At 39.3% G+C, this 16,606-nt stretch overlaps 1 protein-coding gene across 1 annotated transcript in view; it reads right to left on the reverse strand.

Annotated features, from left to right (window-relative positions):
* The window catches only part of LOC106699607 (sodium/hydrogen exchanger 9), a 76,999-nt gene that overhangs the window by 40,619 nt on the left and 19,774 nt on the right, over positions 1–16,606 (reverse strand). The window contains exons 6-10 of the mRNA XM_023326022.1: positions 13,553–13,658; positions 9,564–9,702; positions 8,076–8,181; positions 4,103–4,191; positions 1,880–1,993 (exon numbers count right to left, since the gene is read on the reverse strand). Of these exons, the coding sequence (XP_023181790.1) occupies positions 1,880–1,993; positions 4,103–4,191; positions 8,076–8,181; positions 9,564–9,702; positions 13,553–13,658 (554 nt within the window). The remainder of the gene's footprint in view (positions 1–1,879; positions 1,994–4,102; positions 4,192–8,075; positions 8,182–9,563; positions 9,703–13,552; positions 13,659–16,606) is intronic.

Below are 16,606 nucleotides of genomic sequence, written 5' to 3' on the forward strand. Positions count from 1 at the left end.
CATCCTGCAGTCAATATTAAATCTTCTGAACCCTATGGAATTTCAAAAGCAATATCCTGCTCCCAAAAGCAGTCATCGCTCTCCAACAAAGACCTCTGAGCTATTTGAATGGAGGTAATTAAGCACTTCCATCTCAGCTCCATTTCCAATAAAAGCCAACCTCCATTGTCACCGTCTGAGGCTGGAGGCCACAGCGATTAAAATCTACTAAATAGCCGAAGAGCGATTAACATGGGGTGAATGACTCGGGTTATTTCATTTTTATAGTCACGTTTACGGCCTTGCAAGATGTCTCTGATCTCCATTTCTTCCTGTTTATACAACCCGGTCAGCTTCCAGTGGGGGATGATTGTGAGATTTTTGTGAATATTATAGAGTAGAACAGTTAAACTCAAGTCATACGTTTTCCTCCACTACTAGCCACTCAGACTAAACAGGAGCACTGGGATAGGAATCTGCTCTGTCCATGTTTCTGTAGCCCCTTTAACCCTGTGCTGGACGATGATCTGTAATAATAATTGCTGGCCGTCTGAGCAGTGGACTGTGAAAGAACAACTCCTTGGAGTGCAGCCACTTTTGTTTTTTTCTGGCGTACTCTACTTCTATGCCAGCTCTAAAGAAAGGATGTTTGTACAATGAATAGCACCCAGTTCCTACAAAGAAATCTCCCTTTCATTCTCCAACAAAGAAAAGCTGACGGCTACAAAAGCAGCTTCGAGCATAAAACTTCTCTTATCATAGTCAAACTTTGCCAAAGAAACTTAGGTACTATTAATGCTTTTGTTATCATGTACATCAGTTTTTTAAAAGCTATATATAATACTGCTGAAGTCTCATCACATCTCTTTCCTATGTGACCACTCTGAGTTTTGTTTTCTGAACTGGATGTCTCATTTCTCCCAAAGTGACGTCTTCCATGACCTAAAACGCTGCATGTTACTCTCAGTCTCAGCCTGCATGATAATCAAAACAATATTTTAACTTATTTTGCATACCAATGTTTTGTCTCCATTCCACTGTTTGCTAAGCACCACAGTGAACAAGTTGGGAATGAATTGACTGAGAAATCAACTCTCTCTGAAAAGTCAAAAATCTGCCTTGCTTAAACATTAAATCTGGCTTAAGATTTAATGGTACACATTAAAATACTTTAACGTATGAGTACAATTGGGCCCTGGTTATTAATTTTGAATGTGCAAGCATCTAACAATGTCTTCACCTAAACTTACATGGAATCATATAGGGATAATAGTGTATAGAAAGTTGGCGCTGTCAAACTAAGTCTCCATTTCTGAGCTGAGTCAATAATTATTAGACTCTTTTAATTGTTTTAAATATGTAATTATGCTAAATCTGCTCATGATCAACTTAAATAATATATGTTACAAAATAAAATTTTTATTGAGTCTACCTTTAGCAAAGACAGAAATTATAAAAGATTCAACAAGATCCTCCTTTCTGAGTTTTATAAAATAAGGCACAATTTCCAATAGTTTTTCAGCAAATGGAAAGCTAGCAACAATAATTACAATAAATAACCTACTTAAATTTATGGGAATTTTATAGTGAAGATGTACTGTTGAGTGTGAGTTTGCAGAATTAAAGCACAGACAGGCAGCTGAATGCCATCTGTGCAGTCAAAAAATTCATTTCGGAGCAGCTTAAGATTTGGGTTGTTTTTTTTTATTATTTGAAGCTCTGTTGGGATGATCAGGATGCCAAATTGAAAACAAGAAAGATGTTCCAATAACTGCACAAAAAGGGATCGGTCTCAAAGTACAGCAGACTGAGAGAAATCAAACAGAGTGAGCTCTGACTGAAATCCAGAGGCTGCACAGCAGGGGGTGAAAAGACTCTGTTGCATTGCAGAAAAGGATACAAATGCTCCAGAGATGAAGAGAGCTCTGAAGGCATGGTGACGAAATGTAAACCATATATATCCCATGTAGCCGAAGATGAAAATCTCCCCGAGGAAGTTGAGGACTTCAAAGAGCTGCAAATTATAAAAAAAAGGATTAAAAGAATCTTGAGAGAGAGGGTCAGAAAGATGAGAGTGTATGTAGAGAGAGAGGGGAGATATGTGAAGCTGTTTGCTAGTGGAGTTACGGTACAGCCTGGGTCAGAACTTTACATCTACTCCTAAAGGACATTAATGGCATTTATTTAAATTGTTATGTTTGTAGGAGTGGATTTATACATCTGCAGTATGATCTTAAATAAATACATTTTGAGTACATAAGCTTCATAGTATTTTAAATTCCCTCTTATTTATACAGGGTTAAATTACATGCACAGAGTCTAAATATATTATAATATTCCATAAATTTGAATATTATGAAGAGGTAAATTCATTTCAGTGACTTGTTTCACTAAGAGAAACATATTATATAGGTTAATGACACACAGTCGGATGTTTTCAAGCTCTTATTTCTATTAATATGATAATTCTTATTACATTAGAAATGTTCATACATCAATGTTTTTTCACATGGGTGTACCTGTTGAGCCTGCATGACTCTGACATCGTGTAGATTAGATAAAGTCTACAATAAATTCAAACATGTGCACCCAAATCTTGTTTGGAAAATGTACCCTGAAACCATGTTATGATATTCTTCTATGATGGTAAAATGCTTCAGATGCATCATTAAAATCATAAAACTAATGTGACATCATGCCAATGACTGTAAAGCTCAGATGGAACAATCTACTTTTGATATTATTATTATTCTGTTGTCTGCTTAATGTTTTAAGATTGCCTGTCTGCATTTATTAATGTCTCTGTGTCGCACAAAGCAACATTCATAACAGCTCTCTGCAGCTACTGTACGTTTATTTATGTCAGCTAAAATCTTTGTATCACCAGAGCGCTTTATAAATCCATCCTAAAATAGTTCCTCTAAACTCCCTTTGTTTCAATGTTCATTAACATCAAATAATAAATCACCAAAGGATTTCAGTCCAAGAAAACAGCTTGGTATCAGTGGTGTTTGAGATGAAGGCTCAATTCATCTCCTTCAGCAGATCAGTATTTATGGAAGTCTGTCTGCATGCTATGTAGATGCAATGTGAGTCTGACAGTGAAGGACTTCTCACTAAATAAACTGAGATTTGTACAAACATGACAAATTCAGTTTTGACATTATTCCCTTTGAGGAAACAGCTGCAGAAATCTGCGGCCCGAGGGCACGTTGCTTTTTGCGTTCAACGGCTGAGTTGTTTTAGTCAATTCTTTTTTCGGTTTACACTCAAAAGTGTTTTACTGAAAATGGGTGGGTTGTTGAAATAAGTATAAAACAAAAAGACAAAATGTTGAGCATTAAAAAAAACAGAATGTTGGTTAAGCTTTTTGATGCTTCCAGATAGAAAAATCCAACAGATCTCATTTACCTCTATTGAAAACAAATACATTTTTCAATTCGTCTATTCATAAATCCATTAATTAATGTTATTGATAAACAATAAAGTGGACATTCAGATTGTATTAATTACTTAAGAAATATGTTTTATATCACATAAAGCTTTTTTTGGTTTAAAGCTTCAATAAAAAGCTTTGAGCAGAGATGCACCAGTGAAAGAATATATGTTCGACTCACTATTCAAATGCTCTCTTTGTACCTTTTTTATTTCAGCTGGAGCTGCATGTATAAAACATGAAATAATGGATACAGGCATGCTGCCAAGTAAACACACTGCTCTGTTCAGATCTACTTTGTAGGCGAGGTCTTCAACTGTGTTACCTTTTAGAAAGCTTTTCCGTGATAAACAGCTGCACCGTGGCACTGATAATGCATAATAAATGCACAGACGAGTTTATGTGTACACTTTTGATTTATTTGCTCCACTGTGAAGCTTGTCAGCTCAGTATATCAGAAGTGCTGGTCCCCATCTGTGCTAGGCTTTATAAGCAGATAAGGTGGAGGGTTGTCTGCCCCACAGACATCTACAGGATGACCAGAACACTAATAGAAATTAATATCTGGCTTCACGTGCAGAGATGATAAACAGACTGGCATAAAAAGACCGTATGAATTAACAAAACTGAAACATGTTCATTGAAAGTGGAAGTAAGATTAGTTGAAGTCATTGAAAATAAATATACCTGTTTGGTTCTTGTACTCCCCTCGTGCGACAAATTGAGACTTGTGTACTTTGCCTGACTCAGGCCACAAGACAGAACTGCCACAATGCCTGAAATACAACACAAAACATGTGCAAATGAAGCCGATTAAACTTCTGAAAGTGCAATCAATCTACTGCGGGGGCAAATTGTGGAAAAATAATGGGGATCGGTCAGATTCAGTGGTTTCACAAAAAGAGATGTTTAAGTGTTTTATTTCGTTATACCAAGATTAGAGATTTGCACAGAGGTCTGGGGTCTGGCAAAATTGCAACAATAACAAACAGTTCTCTTGGGAAATTTATAGGGTAGGGCAATCTTCTTGTTCATGTTATCATACTCAGCCAGTTACAGCCCTTGCATCTCTTATCTGCACACAGGCATTAACCAGGTCACAACCAGAAAACCAAAGGACAGATGAAAGAGAAAATAGAGACAGAAGTCTGATACAATGCTTAGAATTTGTCAGAATATGAAAACAAAAAACATCAGATATTATATTCTCTAAAAGGGTCAGATTTCTAATTCTGTAAATGTCATCCTGTAGGACTGTACTGAAGACTAGCTGTGAGGCCAAAATGAGTAAATGCATGTTCAAATTTCATCTACACTACTAAAATAAGATCTTTATCTAATTCAAACATGACAGTGTCATGCAAAAGCATTAATCCCAAAAATGTTAGTCTATTTAATTGGGTATTGTGATAGTGACAGATCAACACAAAGTTGTGCATAACTGTAAAGTTAAATGAAAACAATAAAGGATTATAAATATGTTGCAAAGAAACATAGAAGTGTGCCACACTGGTACATCTGATCACAGCATCTTATTTCCTTTGCTTTGTCCAATAAATGGCTTGTGGCTCCTTTAAAGTTGCTACCTGCAACCTTGATGCTTCTCTCATCAATACTTTCCTTGTCTGTCAGTTTAAATGAAAGATCATGTCTTGAAAGGTTTGCATCTGTACCATACTCTCTCATTGTGAGATAATGGATTGAACATCTCTGAAATGTTTAAAGTTTGTAAAATTGTTTTATAACCTAGAATTTGTCCCATCCCAATGATATACATTGAAGTTCAATACTGGTTCCTTGTTCGATAAGTCGTGAACAGAGATGAACAAACAAAGAAAGACAAAAAAGAAAGAAAAAACAAGTGCAGTACAAGTTTATAAAAACAGTGGTTTCACTCAGAGAGCCCCTGTCGGTGAACAGAAATCTGAAGCGTATCACACAGAAAGAAGGTTGCTGCCTCACAGGACATGCTTGTTTTGTTGCAGGGATTGTATTTCATACTTTTTTTCATTTCTCTTCTTTGAGGGAGAATCACATAAAAAAGGAATCATGTGAATTTACTCTGATAGGGAGCAACACTTGCACTGGCCAAGATGTGTGCAATAAAAGCACCAACAGAGCAAATAGCACATCACCAAAGCTGGACAAATACTCTCTATTTACCAGTCACCATAAAATCATTACACAGTGACCTGCTGCTATGCTATGCTACTTTCAGCAATTCGTGTTCAGAATACGTTTTCAACCAGAATTCTGCTTTGCTTTTTGATCCGTTTTAGTTTACCATCCTCATTGGTTTATTTAACACTGACGGAGGTAACATTTCACCCACCATTTACAAAAAAGCAAGGAGGGAATTTGGAAACAGATTACATGCATCGTATAATGAAGAGCTGCAAAGGGTGTAAGATTAATAATTGTAGAGTTAAGGGTCATTAGGTAATCCCCTCCCCCTAAACTGAAGCAGTTATTGAAAACAGAAAGTGCTTCAATAACCAGACAACACCAGGGAGAACGACCACCTCCCATTGAACTCATGCTTATTCATCCTGAGAACGAGATAGAGCCTCTGCAGCCCTCTGAGAGGACTATTACAGTAAGCTCATTAACAAGGACAGGGTAGTTCAAAGTTTGTAGTGGTAAAAAAACCAAAACACTTAATAAAATGTACATTTTCTTGTTCAATGCAGAATTTCTTCAGATCTTAAGAAGCATTATAAGAACCACTGGCATAACATATGCGTTTCTCTGGTGTGTGTGTATGTACCACATTGGGCAGTATGCAGGATGGTGCTCTTCATAAACAGGGCCAAATAGATAAAGGTCAAGTTATTTCATTAGAAACCATCTTCTCTTCCTCCACAGGCCACAGAGACTACTGCAAAGCAAAAGCGAGCTTATCAGCTGATTCAGTGGTATCCCTCTGATAAAGCCACGGCCGGAGGAACAAGACCACAGTGTTTGTTGAATACAAATACTAAATTAATATTCTAAAACCCCATCATTGTGGTCAGCGTAGAGGAAGACAATATCAGGCAACAAAGCCAAGACTTATTCTTCCAAATGCAACACACTAACAATTCCAAAGCAGAATGAGATATTGTTCTAATGTCCCTCATTAAACTAAATCAAATTTACATTAGAGTAGGTTTTGAGGAAACCTTGCATTAACACTCAGAACAAAATTGATGTTAAATTACTACATTTATATATACTGACCACAAAGAAGATAAGTGCATTCTCATGAAGACTGGAATGTGTGATATAGTTTTCCAATAATCCAAGAATTTTTGAGTGGTTAATTTTACATAGTACCTTACAAAAGCATTCATCCTTCTTGAAATATTTCAGAAATACAAATCTGAGAAGTAGGGGATGCTTTTTATCACTACCTTAAATGAAATCAAGTGGAAACTTACAGAAGACAGCTATTTAATAAATAAAGTGCAGCTGTGTGTAATATCTTAGAGTAAAATCCAGCTGTTCTTAAAGGCCTCAGAGGCAGTTTAGAGAACACCAGTGAGCAAAAAGCATAATGAAACTTGTCAAAGAAACATGCCAGGCAGAGCACAGCAGGGATACGTTAAATACTATAGCCCATCTTTTGAACAAAATATTGGTACATTGCAAACCCACCAAGACATTGCAGACAGAAATAATCTGTGAATGCATTAGAATCGGCTTTATTGGCCAAAATTGTGTGCACATACTAGGAATTTCACTTTGGTTTTAAAGAGTTCGCAGCATACAGACAGATGGTATAAATATTTCAAATTTAGAATAAATAAAATAAATCACACTATATTTACAATGTTACATGTGGTGGAACAAGGTGTTGGAAGCACCATGTTGTGGGGAACTTTTATATAGATATACGTATATAAAATAAAATCCCATCTAAATCTAAGTAACTACAGCAAGAAAACCTATTAGAGGTTGTAAGGGTCTTGAAACTGGGCTGGAGGTTCATCTTTTAGCAGAACAACACTAATCACACAACTAGAGTGATGGGATTGTTTAAGTCAAAGTATCTTCATATTCTAGAATGATACAGTCAAAATCCACAACTAAATGCAACTGAGAACCTGCGATAACACTTGAAACTTGATGTTTTCAGTTGCCAAAAAGACATGTAGCAAAATGTGGTTCTATTAGGCTTCACCTCAGTGACACCTAATACAAATACCATGTATGGTTTTCCTTACACTTCACAACTATGTACTACTATGTTTTGGTCTGTCACGTAAAATCCCAGTAAAATGCATCAACATTTTATTACGGAGAGGTATAATAGGCACAGTGCAGGTTTCTGTATTAAAAAACGAGGTTGCCATGAAGAGAAGTGACTCTGGTTTGGACAGGAGATTTATAAAGTTGGCACTGTCTCTAAACTTTTGAGTATGCACTGTCAGATTTCCCCCTGATGCGGCAGCAGAACATGCCAACCAAACAGCTGCCTGTGCGACTGATGCCGAGGGGTCGCAAGCAAGTTAGTGCATGCAGCTTAGAAGTGATGCCTGGGGGTAGGAGCAGGGGGATGCGGTTAGGGGGGTGGTGAAGGCTGAGACTCACTGAAAGGCTTTTTATTCAGCAGTCAGCCACCAACACAGTTCCAATATGGCCGCAGACACACGAGTAACAGAAGTGAAGAAATGCTCACCTGACAGTCCACAGGCTTCTGCTGAGAGGAAGCTGCTCCAGGACAGCAGGAAGAAGATTGATGTTTCCAGCAGAGGATTCTCATGGAGTCGGGTGAGTTTGGTGAGGTGGAGAGAGTGTTAAAGATTTACACGATTAAAATCATGCAGTTTTTACACCTTTTCCAATAAGCTAAAGTTTCTGGTGCATCTGCAGTACAAATTTGTACATGTACGTTCCAATGCAGCAGACAGGAGGCTGAGAATTACTGCAGTGCTGTACCTACAAATAACAAGCCAATGCAGTAGGTGCTCAATAAGCCTGGAGACCTGCCATATACAATAAGAACCGGGCCTGAATGAGAATTCCCCCCCTCTTTACATCACTTTCCCACATATGCTGCATCTGAGTTTCCCGGCCAACTATGTCAAACACTGGGTCTCCCAAAACTCAGTGTTTCAACTAATTACATAAATATGTGAGTATTCTGAGCTCTTTATTTGCAGATAAGATTTCATCATTACTTCTCTAATGGAAAAATAAAAAAAACCCAGTTTAAAACTTTACTTCATCAAATCAAGAAAGATTTTCTTCCACCAGATCAACACTTGTCGTGTCACTATAAATACAATAAAACCTCCCTGGCAACCTGATGGAAGCTTAAGCTTTGCTTTGTGAATACTGTTTCTTTTCTGTGTCAGATCTGAGTGTAACATGTAAAACAGAACAGCTTTTTCAGGTTATAGTGAGATACAGGAAACACTATAACCTGTGTTATAGTGTCTCAGAGTAGGCATAGTAGAGATAAGTGCGGTCTAAAACAGAAGGTAAGAAGCTGGCAATATTGAGGGGCTTTAAGTAACTATTGCAGCAACTATTATGTTAATGATGAAGCTTCCTTCAGGTCTGAAAATTAAATCTCAAAGATGAGCTTCTTACATTTCCTTGTTAAATGCAATCCAGACTGGGATCTCTGTTATTGAGACTACAATAAGATGCTAACTGCTTATTTCCCTCATGATGCCTCGTAGCATTAAAAACAAAACATATGGATGTCCTAATGACTTTATGTTTGCCATAAGCAGTCTATAAGGACCTTGTTATTGAACAGAGGGCATGAAGGGAAATACTATGCTATGGCTGCTGTCAGCTAAATTTTAATAAAAAGTTCAAATTGTTTGTTACAGGGGCACAAACATCAGTCCCTTTACATAAGAAATGAGCACCCCACTTGATTAATTAACTAAAGATCAGAGAGAGAGAGAGAAAGATGCAGGACAACCTCACCAGTTGAAATTTCATCACACGCATGTGATTCACGACATCTCTGAGACCATCAAACCCACAGCAGCACTTTAGACCCCATTCTGTTACTTTTGCTGATGAAGGGTGCAGCATTGGGTTTGTTAGGGGGGGCAGTTACAGAGCCGAGGAAGTAGATTTATTGCAGCGGATGCCGAGGTGATAATTGAGTCTGGGGTGGAGGGAAGAGGAGGGGATGAAAGGATATGAGGGCTGTTATTACTGTGAATATGAATCCAAGAAGGAAGGAGCCAATGAGCACTCCGACGAAGAAACCAACAGAGCGGAAGAAAGCAGGTGTCTGAAAGACGTTTCCTGTTTCCATCTGGTCATAGGAGGTGATGGCACTGGAAAAAAAAAAGATGCAAGGAGAAATTAAAGCAGCGAAAAAGTAGTGAACTTTTTCTTTTTCACAAACTTCAATTTAATTTAATGGGATTTTATGTGGTAGACTAACAGAAACTAATGCATAATTGGTAAATGGAAGGAAAATAATATATACATTTTACCAATTAAACTCTTAAAAGGTGTGCTGTGCATTTGTATTCACTCCATTTCACTGCCATACCCCAAAATATAATAGAGTTCAACCACTTGCCTTGAGAAATTACCTAATTAACAATTTGAGTACATCTACTTCTGAGCTCTATTTGTAACTGGATTTGTAAATCCAGTGCTGTCCAAGATGAAAACCTGTGAGAGGCAGCAGAGGAGTTGAATCTGGGTCAAATGTTCATCTTCAAGCAGGACAATGAGCCAAAGAATTCAGCCTGAGAGCTACAATCGAAAGGTTTCGATCAGATGTCAAGGTCAAAGCTCACAGGCCAAATCTGGGCAGTGAGATTATTTCATTGATCAAATATAGCCCACCACAAGGTTACATAGGGCTCACACCAATAACACTACATATTTTATAATGCCCCGCAATGGCTATTTCAGCTGAAGACAATGCTGCACAAGCTTCACTTTCTGGGAATTATATACAACAAGAAATCTTATGCCACTTTCTGCATTGCCAAGTAATTACAAACTACTAAAAAATTTTCTTGCCTAATTTTCTGGCTTTTTAGCAAATAGAAATAATTTAGGTAATTCTAACTAAGCTAAAACAGGAAAAGTTTGGTCTGATTTAACTTCGAACAGTGAGAAATAAATGTGTTTGTGTCTTTTTATTCTGTGTATGTAAATATCTGGTTTCAACTTTGTCTGTCTGTCTATAAATAGGAGAAATAAAGATGGAGCTAAAACTTTGCGTCACCATTAACTTACCACCTAGGAATTTAAAGCTTTCCATTGATTAGAAACAAGCTTCTTGCTTGTATAAAATACATTTTTAATTAAATCGCCCAGTGACATAGTCCATGTTTCATGTTTTGGCTCCTTCTGTGATTGCATTTGACACTGGAAGTGTAAAGCAGTCTGCAGAAGAGCGCATACATTTCCAATGTTAATATGCTGAGCAAAGCCCTCCAAGTTTAGTTTCCTGCAGTCACTTCTAAATACACATGGCCTTCTAAGGAAGTATAATCTGCTTCAAAAAAAACAACACATTCCAGATGATTTCCCTCACAAACACTTCAGAGCAGTGTTAGAAAGAGGAAGGGGACACTGCTGCTAATCATAAAAATAGCAGCATAACGTTATACGTGCTGCTATCATATTTACTCTGTTGGAGTGATGGGGAATTTCAATATGCAAGTCACCAAGTGCAAAATAACCCTCGCAGGCAAGAAGGAGGGAAAGAGAAATTATCTGATTGACTGCATGGGTGTCCGTGTGGGCGTGCGCGCGTGTGTGTGTGAGAGAGAAAAGGAGGCAACAGCTGTGAAGCACGCAGAGACAAGCAGCCATGCAAGTAACCGACAGAGGCGGCTGCATTTGTGGAATGACATGATTACATTAACCACAGCAGACCACATATAGCAACGCTGTTGGGACTCCTGAGCTAGCTAAAACTTACAAAAGGTCTCATTTTACTGATCACAAAACTCTGTACAGTAAAGGGCTTTAAAAATAGATGAATATGTATACAGGATTTTTTTTGTGGTGTATTTTTTTATGAGAAATATATGCCAACAATAAAAACATCAGCAAGAAATATCAGTAATGAAGTATGGATTTCTGCTGCAGGAATTCATAAAACTACTAACACTGCTTTGTTCATATTTGAGTTCATGGCATCACAAGAGGCATCAGAAACTTATCCTATCAGCTAACATTTGCTGACATTAATGTTTGGCTAATGACTGAATTATGGAAAGAATTTCATAGCAATATATTTCAAGCTTAAGCTTTAAAGTCAAAGTTTCACTCTGATGTCCCCCAAGTCATAAGTGCTGCTGCCGTGCATGGCATAAGGAACAACCTTCAAAGCTTCAACTTGTAGAAAAATTCTACTTCATTCCATTTTGAAATTTTCTGTCTGATTGTTTCATATTCCATGTTTCCGTATTCTTTCTGCATCACATTAAGTTAGCGAGCTAGATTCTGTATATTTTCACTGCTGTTCTCATACCCTTCTATTTCTTGAAGGGAAGTCTGCTTGACTCACTTACAACTTGTATTGGGTGGTCAGTTTTCCAAAAACATCAGAAACTTGACATTTTTGGAATTAGAAATCTGTCACCGAATTCTGTTCTGTAAATCCCTAAAAGGATGTTTTTTAATCAAGTTTTCCTTAAAAGACCTGTGTGGTGTTTTTGAACATGGCTTAATCATTTTGGTGCAGTCATACATACAAGTAGACATTTGTGAATAAGGAATTTAATTAAAACCATGTAAATAGAGAGAGGAAAAAGAAAAATCAAGCACTTTTTAAAAATATTGATCAGTTAGTTTAAGGCTTATGTAAAGTTATCAGAGGAATATGCATGCAGCTGGGTTTTGGGTGGGTTGATTTTACATTCCTTCAGTACATTTACAACTTAACAGCCAAACAAACACAAAATCTTACCATGCCATGTTATTTTAAAAGAGACAAAAAGTACCTAAAATGGGTTTGATTGATTTTATATATTTTACAGAAAGGTCTGACTAGTAGCTTAAAGTTGAAATGAGCCAGTAACAGCACAGCATTTTTCATCTCCATGGCAGGAGGGGAGAAATCAATCAAGTTGTCACTAATGAGCTCTGCAAATGAAAAGAGAAAATCTATTACCCCCTCTGTGGAAATAAAGACTCCGATTGCTTCAGCACACTTAATTTAGTCGCAAGTCAATTTCTTTAGTGTATACTACTAAAGACTGTGTGTTCAAAGGTTTGGTGCTGTTCGCCTTTGGCCACAACCTCAACATTTTTAAATGCCGGACCTGCCTGAGTGGCGGTATGGGTGGGAGCGGTAACACGCCTGGGAGAGGGCACATCAGCGTACGCTGCTTCCCGAGCTTGTTAGAAATCCGGTGCCAGGAATCGACATGACTCGGTAAAAAGGTCCAGCTTTGTGTGGAGGAGCCTCAGCAAAGCAGTCAAGTGACGAGAGGAGGCAAGAGGGACAGTCACGCCACTTTATGAACAAATGTGGCACTATGCAGCTTTGTCTGGGAAGATGCTCAGGCTCCATGCAGTGCTCTGCAGCGTATACCATGACAACTCATTATCCACAATAATCTAAATTGATTGCATTAATTTTATACTTCTCTGTTTGTGAATTATGAACTCTTTCTATCTCCAATTGGCCATCTGTTTGCTCATCTTTAAGACTGGCTTTGTATAAGTATACCAGACAATCCCTGCCAAGCATCTGAATGCATATTTGAGAGCAGTGCAAGAAAAAGATGGGACAGCAGACGGAAAAGAATGAGAGGATTGTACTGCATGGACAAGGGACAAGTTTATAATGGATAATCCATTGAGCTTCCACTGATTTTATGCCGAGTTTAGCCTGAATTTGACGGCACATACATAAGCCTGGTTTGTTATCCTGGGAGTGTGTTGTAACTCCAGGAGCTGACTTCTTTAATGAGATGCTGACATCGCTAGAGGCAACTTGCTTATGTAGCCCACTGCATGCCATCAAGGCGGTCATGCTGTTTTACCCAATCACACCTTTCCTGTACAGCTGGCAGCTTCCATTCAGTTTTCCTCTACCGCTATGAGTCCACCTCCACGCTGCCAGCTGGCAAATTCCTCACACCCACACAATTAAACCGGGAAACGTACTCATTCAAAGGGCAAAGACGAACACAGAGAGATACTTACTGTGTCAAGACAATGGCCACGGCATCATTAAGGACACTCTCGCCAAACAGCAGGGCGTGCAAATCCGAATCCACACGTAGGTCCGACAATAGCCCGAGGACTGAGACTTTAAAAAAACAAAAAAACAAAACAGAAGTTGCCCTCAAAGATTGCAGGACGCTAAAACAACACAGGCGTAAAGAGAAAAAGTAATTAACTAAATTACTCTGCAAAGACGCAGTGTAATTCGGGAACTCTGCTGCAATAAGCAGAGAAGAGCAAGGGCGGTAACATCACAATTTGACAATAAAAACTAATGGGAAATGTGAAATCACTGTGATAAGGAAAGATAAGTTGTCTGACACACTACCAAAGCAAATAGTGTTCAAGAAAAACACGCTCCATCATAAAGTCTAGTAATTATGTTTGAGTACCAAGAAATTAAATCGTTGGACCAGTTATTCTCTTATAGTATCTGTTGACAAGTTTGGTCAGTTTATTCTTTAATATTGACATTTACTGACGCATTAAAGTGGCAAATTAAAACCTACTCATAAATAGAATCTATAACTGTATATAATTAATTATATATATATATATATATATATATATATATATATATATATATATATATATATATAGACATATATATATACAGTATATATATATATATATATATATATATATATATATAAAATAAAATTCCCTTCTCACCCACCGCGGGTGGTTCTTATCCTCTGAGCTCGGGTCCTCTACCAGAGGCCTGGGAGCTTGAGGGTTCTGCGCAGTATCTTGGCTGTGCCAAGGACTGCACATTTCTGGACTGAGATGTCTGATGTTGTTCCTGGGATCTGTTGTAGCCATTGGTCCAGTTTGGGGGTGACTGCCCCGAGGGCCCCGATGACCACAGGCACCACTGTGGTCTTCACCTTCCAGGCCCTCTCCAGTTCCTCCCTGAGGCCCTGGTATTTCTCTAGTTTCTCGTGCTCCTTTTTCCTGATGTTGCAGTCGCTTGGTATTGCTACATCTATCACAACGGCTTTCCTCTGTTGTTTATCCACTACGACAATGTCTGGTTGGTTCGCCATTACCATTTTGTCTGTCTGGATCTGGAAGTCCCACAGGATCTTAGCTCTGGCGTTCTCCGCCACCTTTGGGGGTGTTTCCCACTTTGATCCCGGGGTTTCCAGTCCATATTCTGCACAGATGTTTCTGTACACTATGCCTGCAACTTGGTTATGTCGTTCCATGTACGCTTTCCCTGCCAGTATCTTGCACCCTGCTGTTATGTGCTGGACTGTCTCAGGGGCCTCCTTGCACAACCTACACCTTGGGTCTTGTCTGGTGTGGTATATCTGGGCCTCTATTGCTCTGGTGTTTAGGGCCTGTTCCTGGGCGGCCAGGATGAGGGCCTCTGTGCTGTCCTTGAGTCCAGCTTTTTCCAGCCATTGGTAGGATTTACTGATATCAGCCACTTGGGTTATTTGCTGGTGGTACATCCCATGTAGGGGCTTGTCCTGCCATGATGGTATCTCTGGCACCTCAACCTCCGTTCCCTGTTGTCTGAGATATTCACTGAGCACATTGTCTGTTGAGGCTTTGTCCCTGATGTATTTATGGATCTTAGTTGTTTCGTCCTGGACTGTGGTTCTCACACTCACTAGTCCTCTGCCTCCTTCCTTGCGGCTCGTGTACAGTCTCAGGGTGCTGGATTTGGGATGGAATCCTCCATGCATTGTTAGTAGTTTTCTAGTCTTAATATCAGTGGCTTTTATCTCCTCCTTTGGCCAGCTAATTATTCCAGCAGGGTATCTGATTACTGGCAGGGCATAGCTGTTTATTGCGCGGATTTTGTTCTTGCCATTGAGCTGGCTTCTCAGGACTTGCCTTATTCGTTGGAGGTATTTAGCTGTGGCTCCTTTCCTTGTGACCTCATCGAGGTTGCCATTTGCTTGTGGTATACCTAGGTACTTGTAACTGTCCTCTATGTCTGCTATTGTTCCTTCTGGGAGTGAGACCCCTTCTGTGCGGATGACCTTCCCCCTCTTTGTGATCAGCCGACCACACTTCTCTAGTCCGAATGACATCCCAATGTCCGTGCTGTAGATCCTGGTGGTGTGGATCAGTGAGTCGATGTCTCGCTCACTCTTGGCATACAGCTTGATGTCATCCATATAGAGAAGGTGGCTGATGTTGGCCCCATTTTTGAGTCGGTATCCGTAGCCAGTCTTGTTGATAATTCGGCTGAGGGGGTTCAGGCCTATGCAGAACAGTAGCGGGGACAGAGCATCTCCTTGGTATATGCCACATTTGATGGACACTTGTGCAAGTGGTTTGCAGTTGGCTTCAAGGGTGGTTTTCCACAGCTTCATCGAGTTTGCAATGAAGGCTGTTGATGTTATACATCTCTAAGCATTCAATGATCCAAGTATGCGGCATTGAGTCATAGGCTTTCTTGTAATCAATCCAAGCCATGCGTTTGCTTATCTTGGCCGCTATGTCCCACTTTGTAGCAGCTGGTTCATTTGGTCTGCCAGTCGCAGACCAAAGTGAGTTTCTTTAGCCAGTAGGCATGGATCATGTCAGGCCCTGGTGCTGTCCAGTTTTTCATACCTGAGACTCTTTCTTGGACATCTGTCACAGTGATGGTTACCAAGGCTTGCTCAGGGAGGTTATTATGGTCCTCTCGTAGAGAGATCAACCACTGTGCATTGCTGTTGTGGGACGCCTCCCTTTCCCATATGCCTTTCCAGTATTGTTCAGAGCCGGTTAATCCTTCTGGATTCATTCTCCCTTGTGTATCTCCAAGTTTCGAGTGCTTCAGGTATGGGCATCTGCCTGTACTGGTCTTTTCATTGTACCCTTGTGGAGCTCTGACAGTTGGCTCCCTCCTTGATTTTAGCCTCTAACCGTCTTTTCCATGGTGGGTATTGGGTCTCATGGCGGCTCTTATAGCCAAGTGTCTCAAGGATCACTGATGCTGAGTTGTAGATCAGCTCATTGGTTTCTGTTATGGTGTTGGTAGGGATTGTTCTCAATGCTGCATTCACATTCTCAATGAGAATGTTGAGTCGG

This window comes from Xiphophorus maculatus, chromosome 21 (genome assembly GCF_002775205.1).
Source record: "Xiphophorus maculatus strain JP 163 A chromosome 21, X_maculatus-5.0-male, whole genome shotgun sequence".
Classification (NCBI taxonomy): domain Eukaryota; kingdom Metazoa; phylum Chordata; class Actinopteri; order Cyprinodontiformes; family Poeciliidae; genus Xiphophorus; species Xiphophorus maculatus.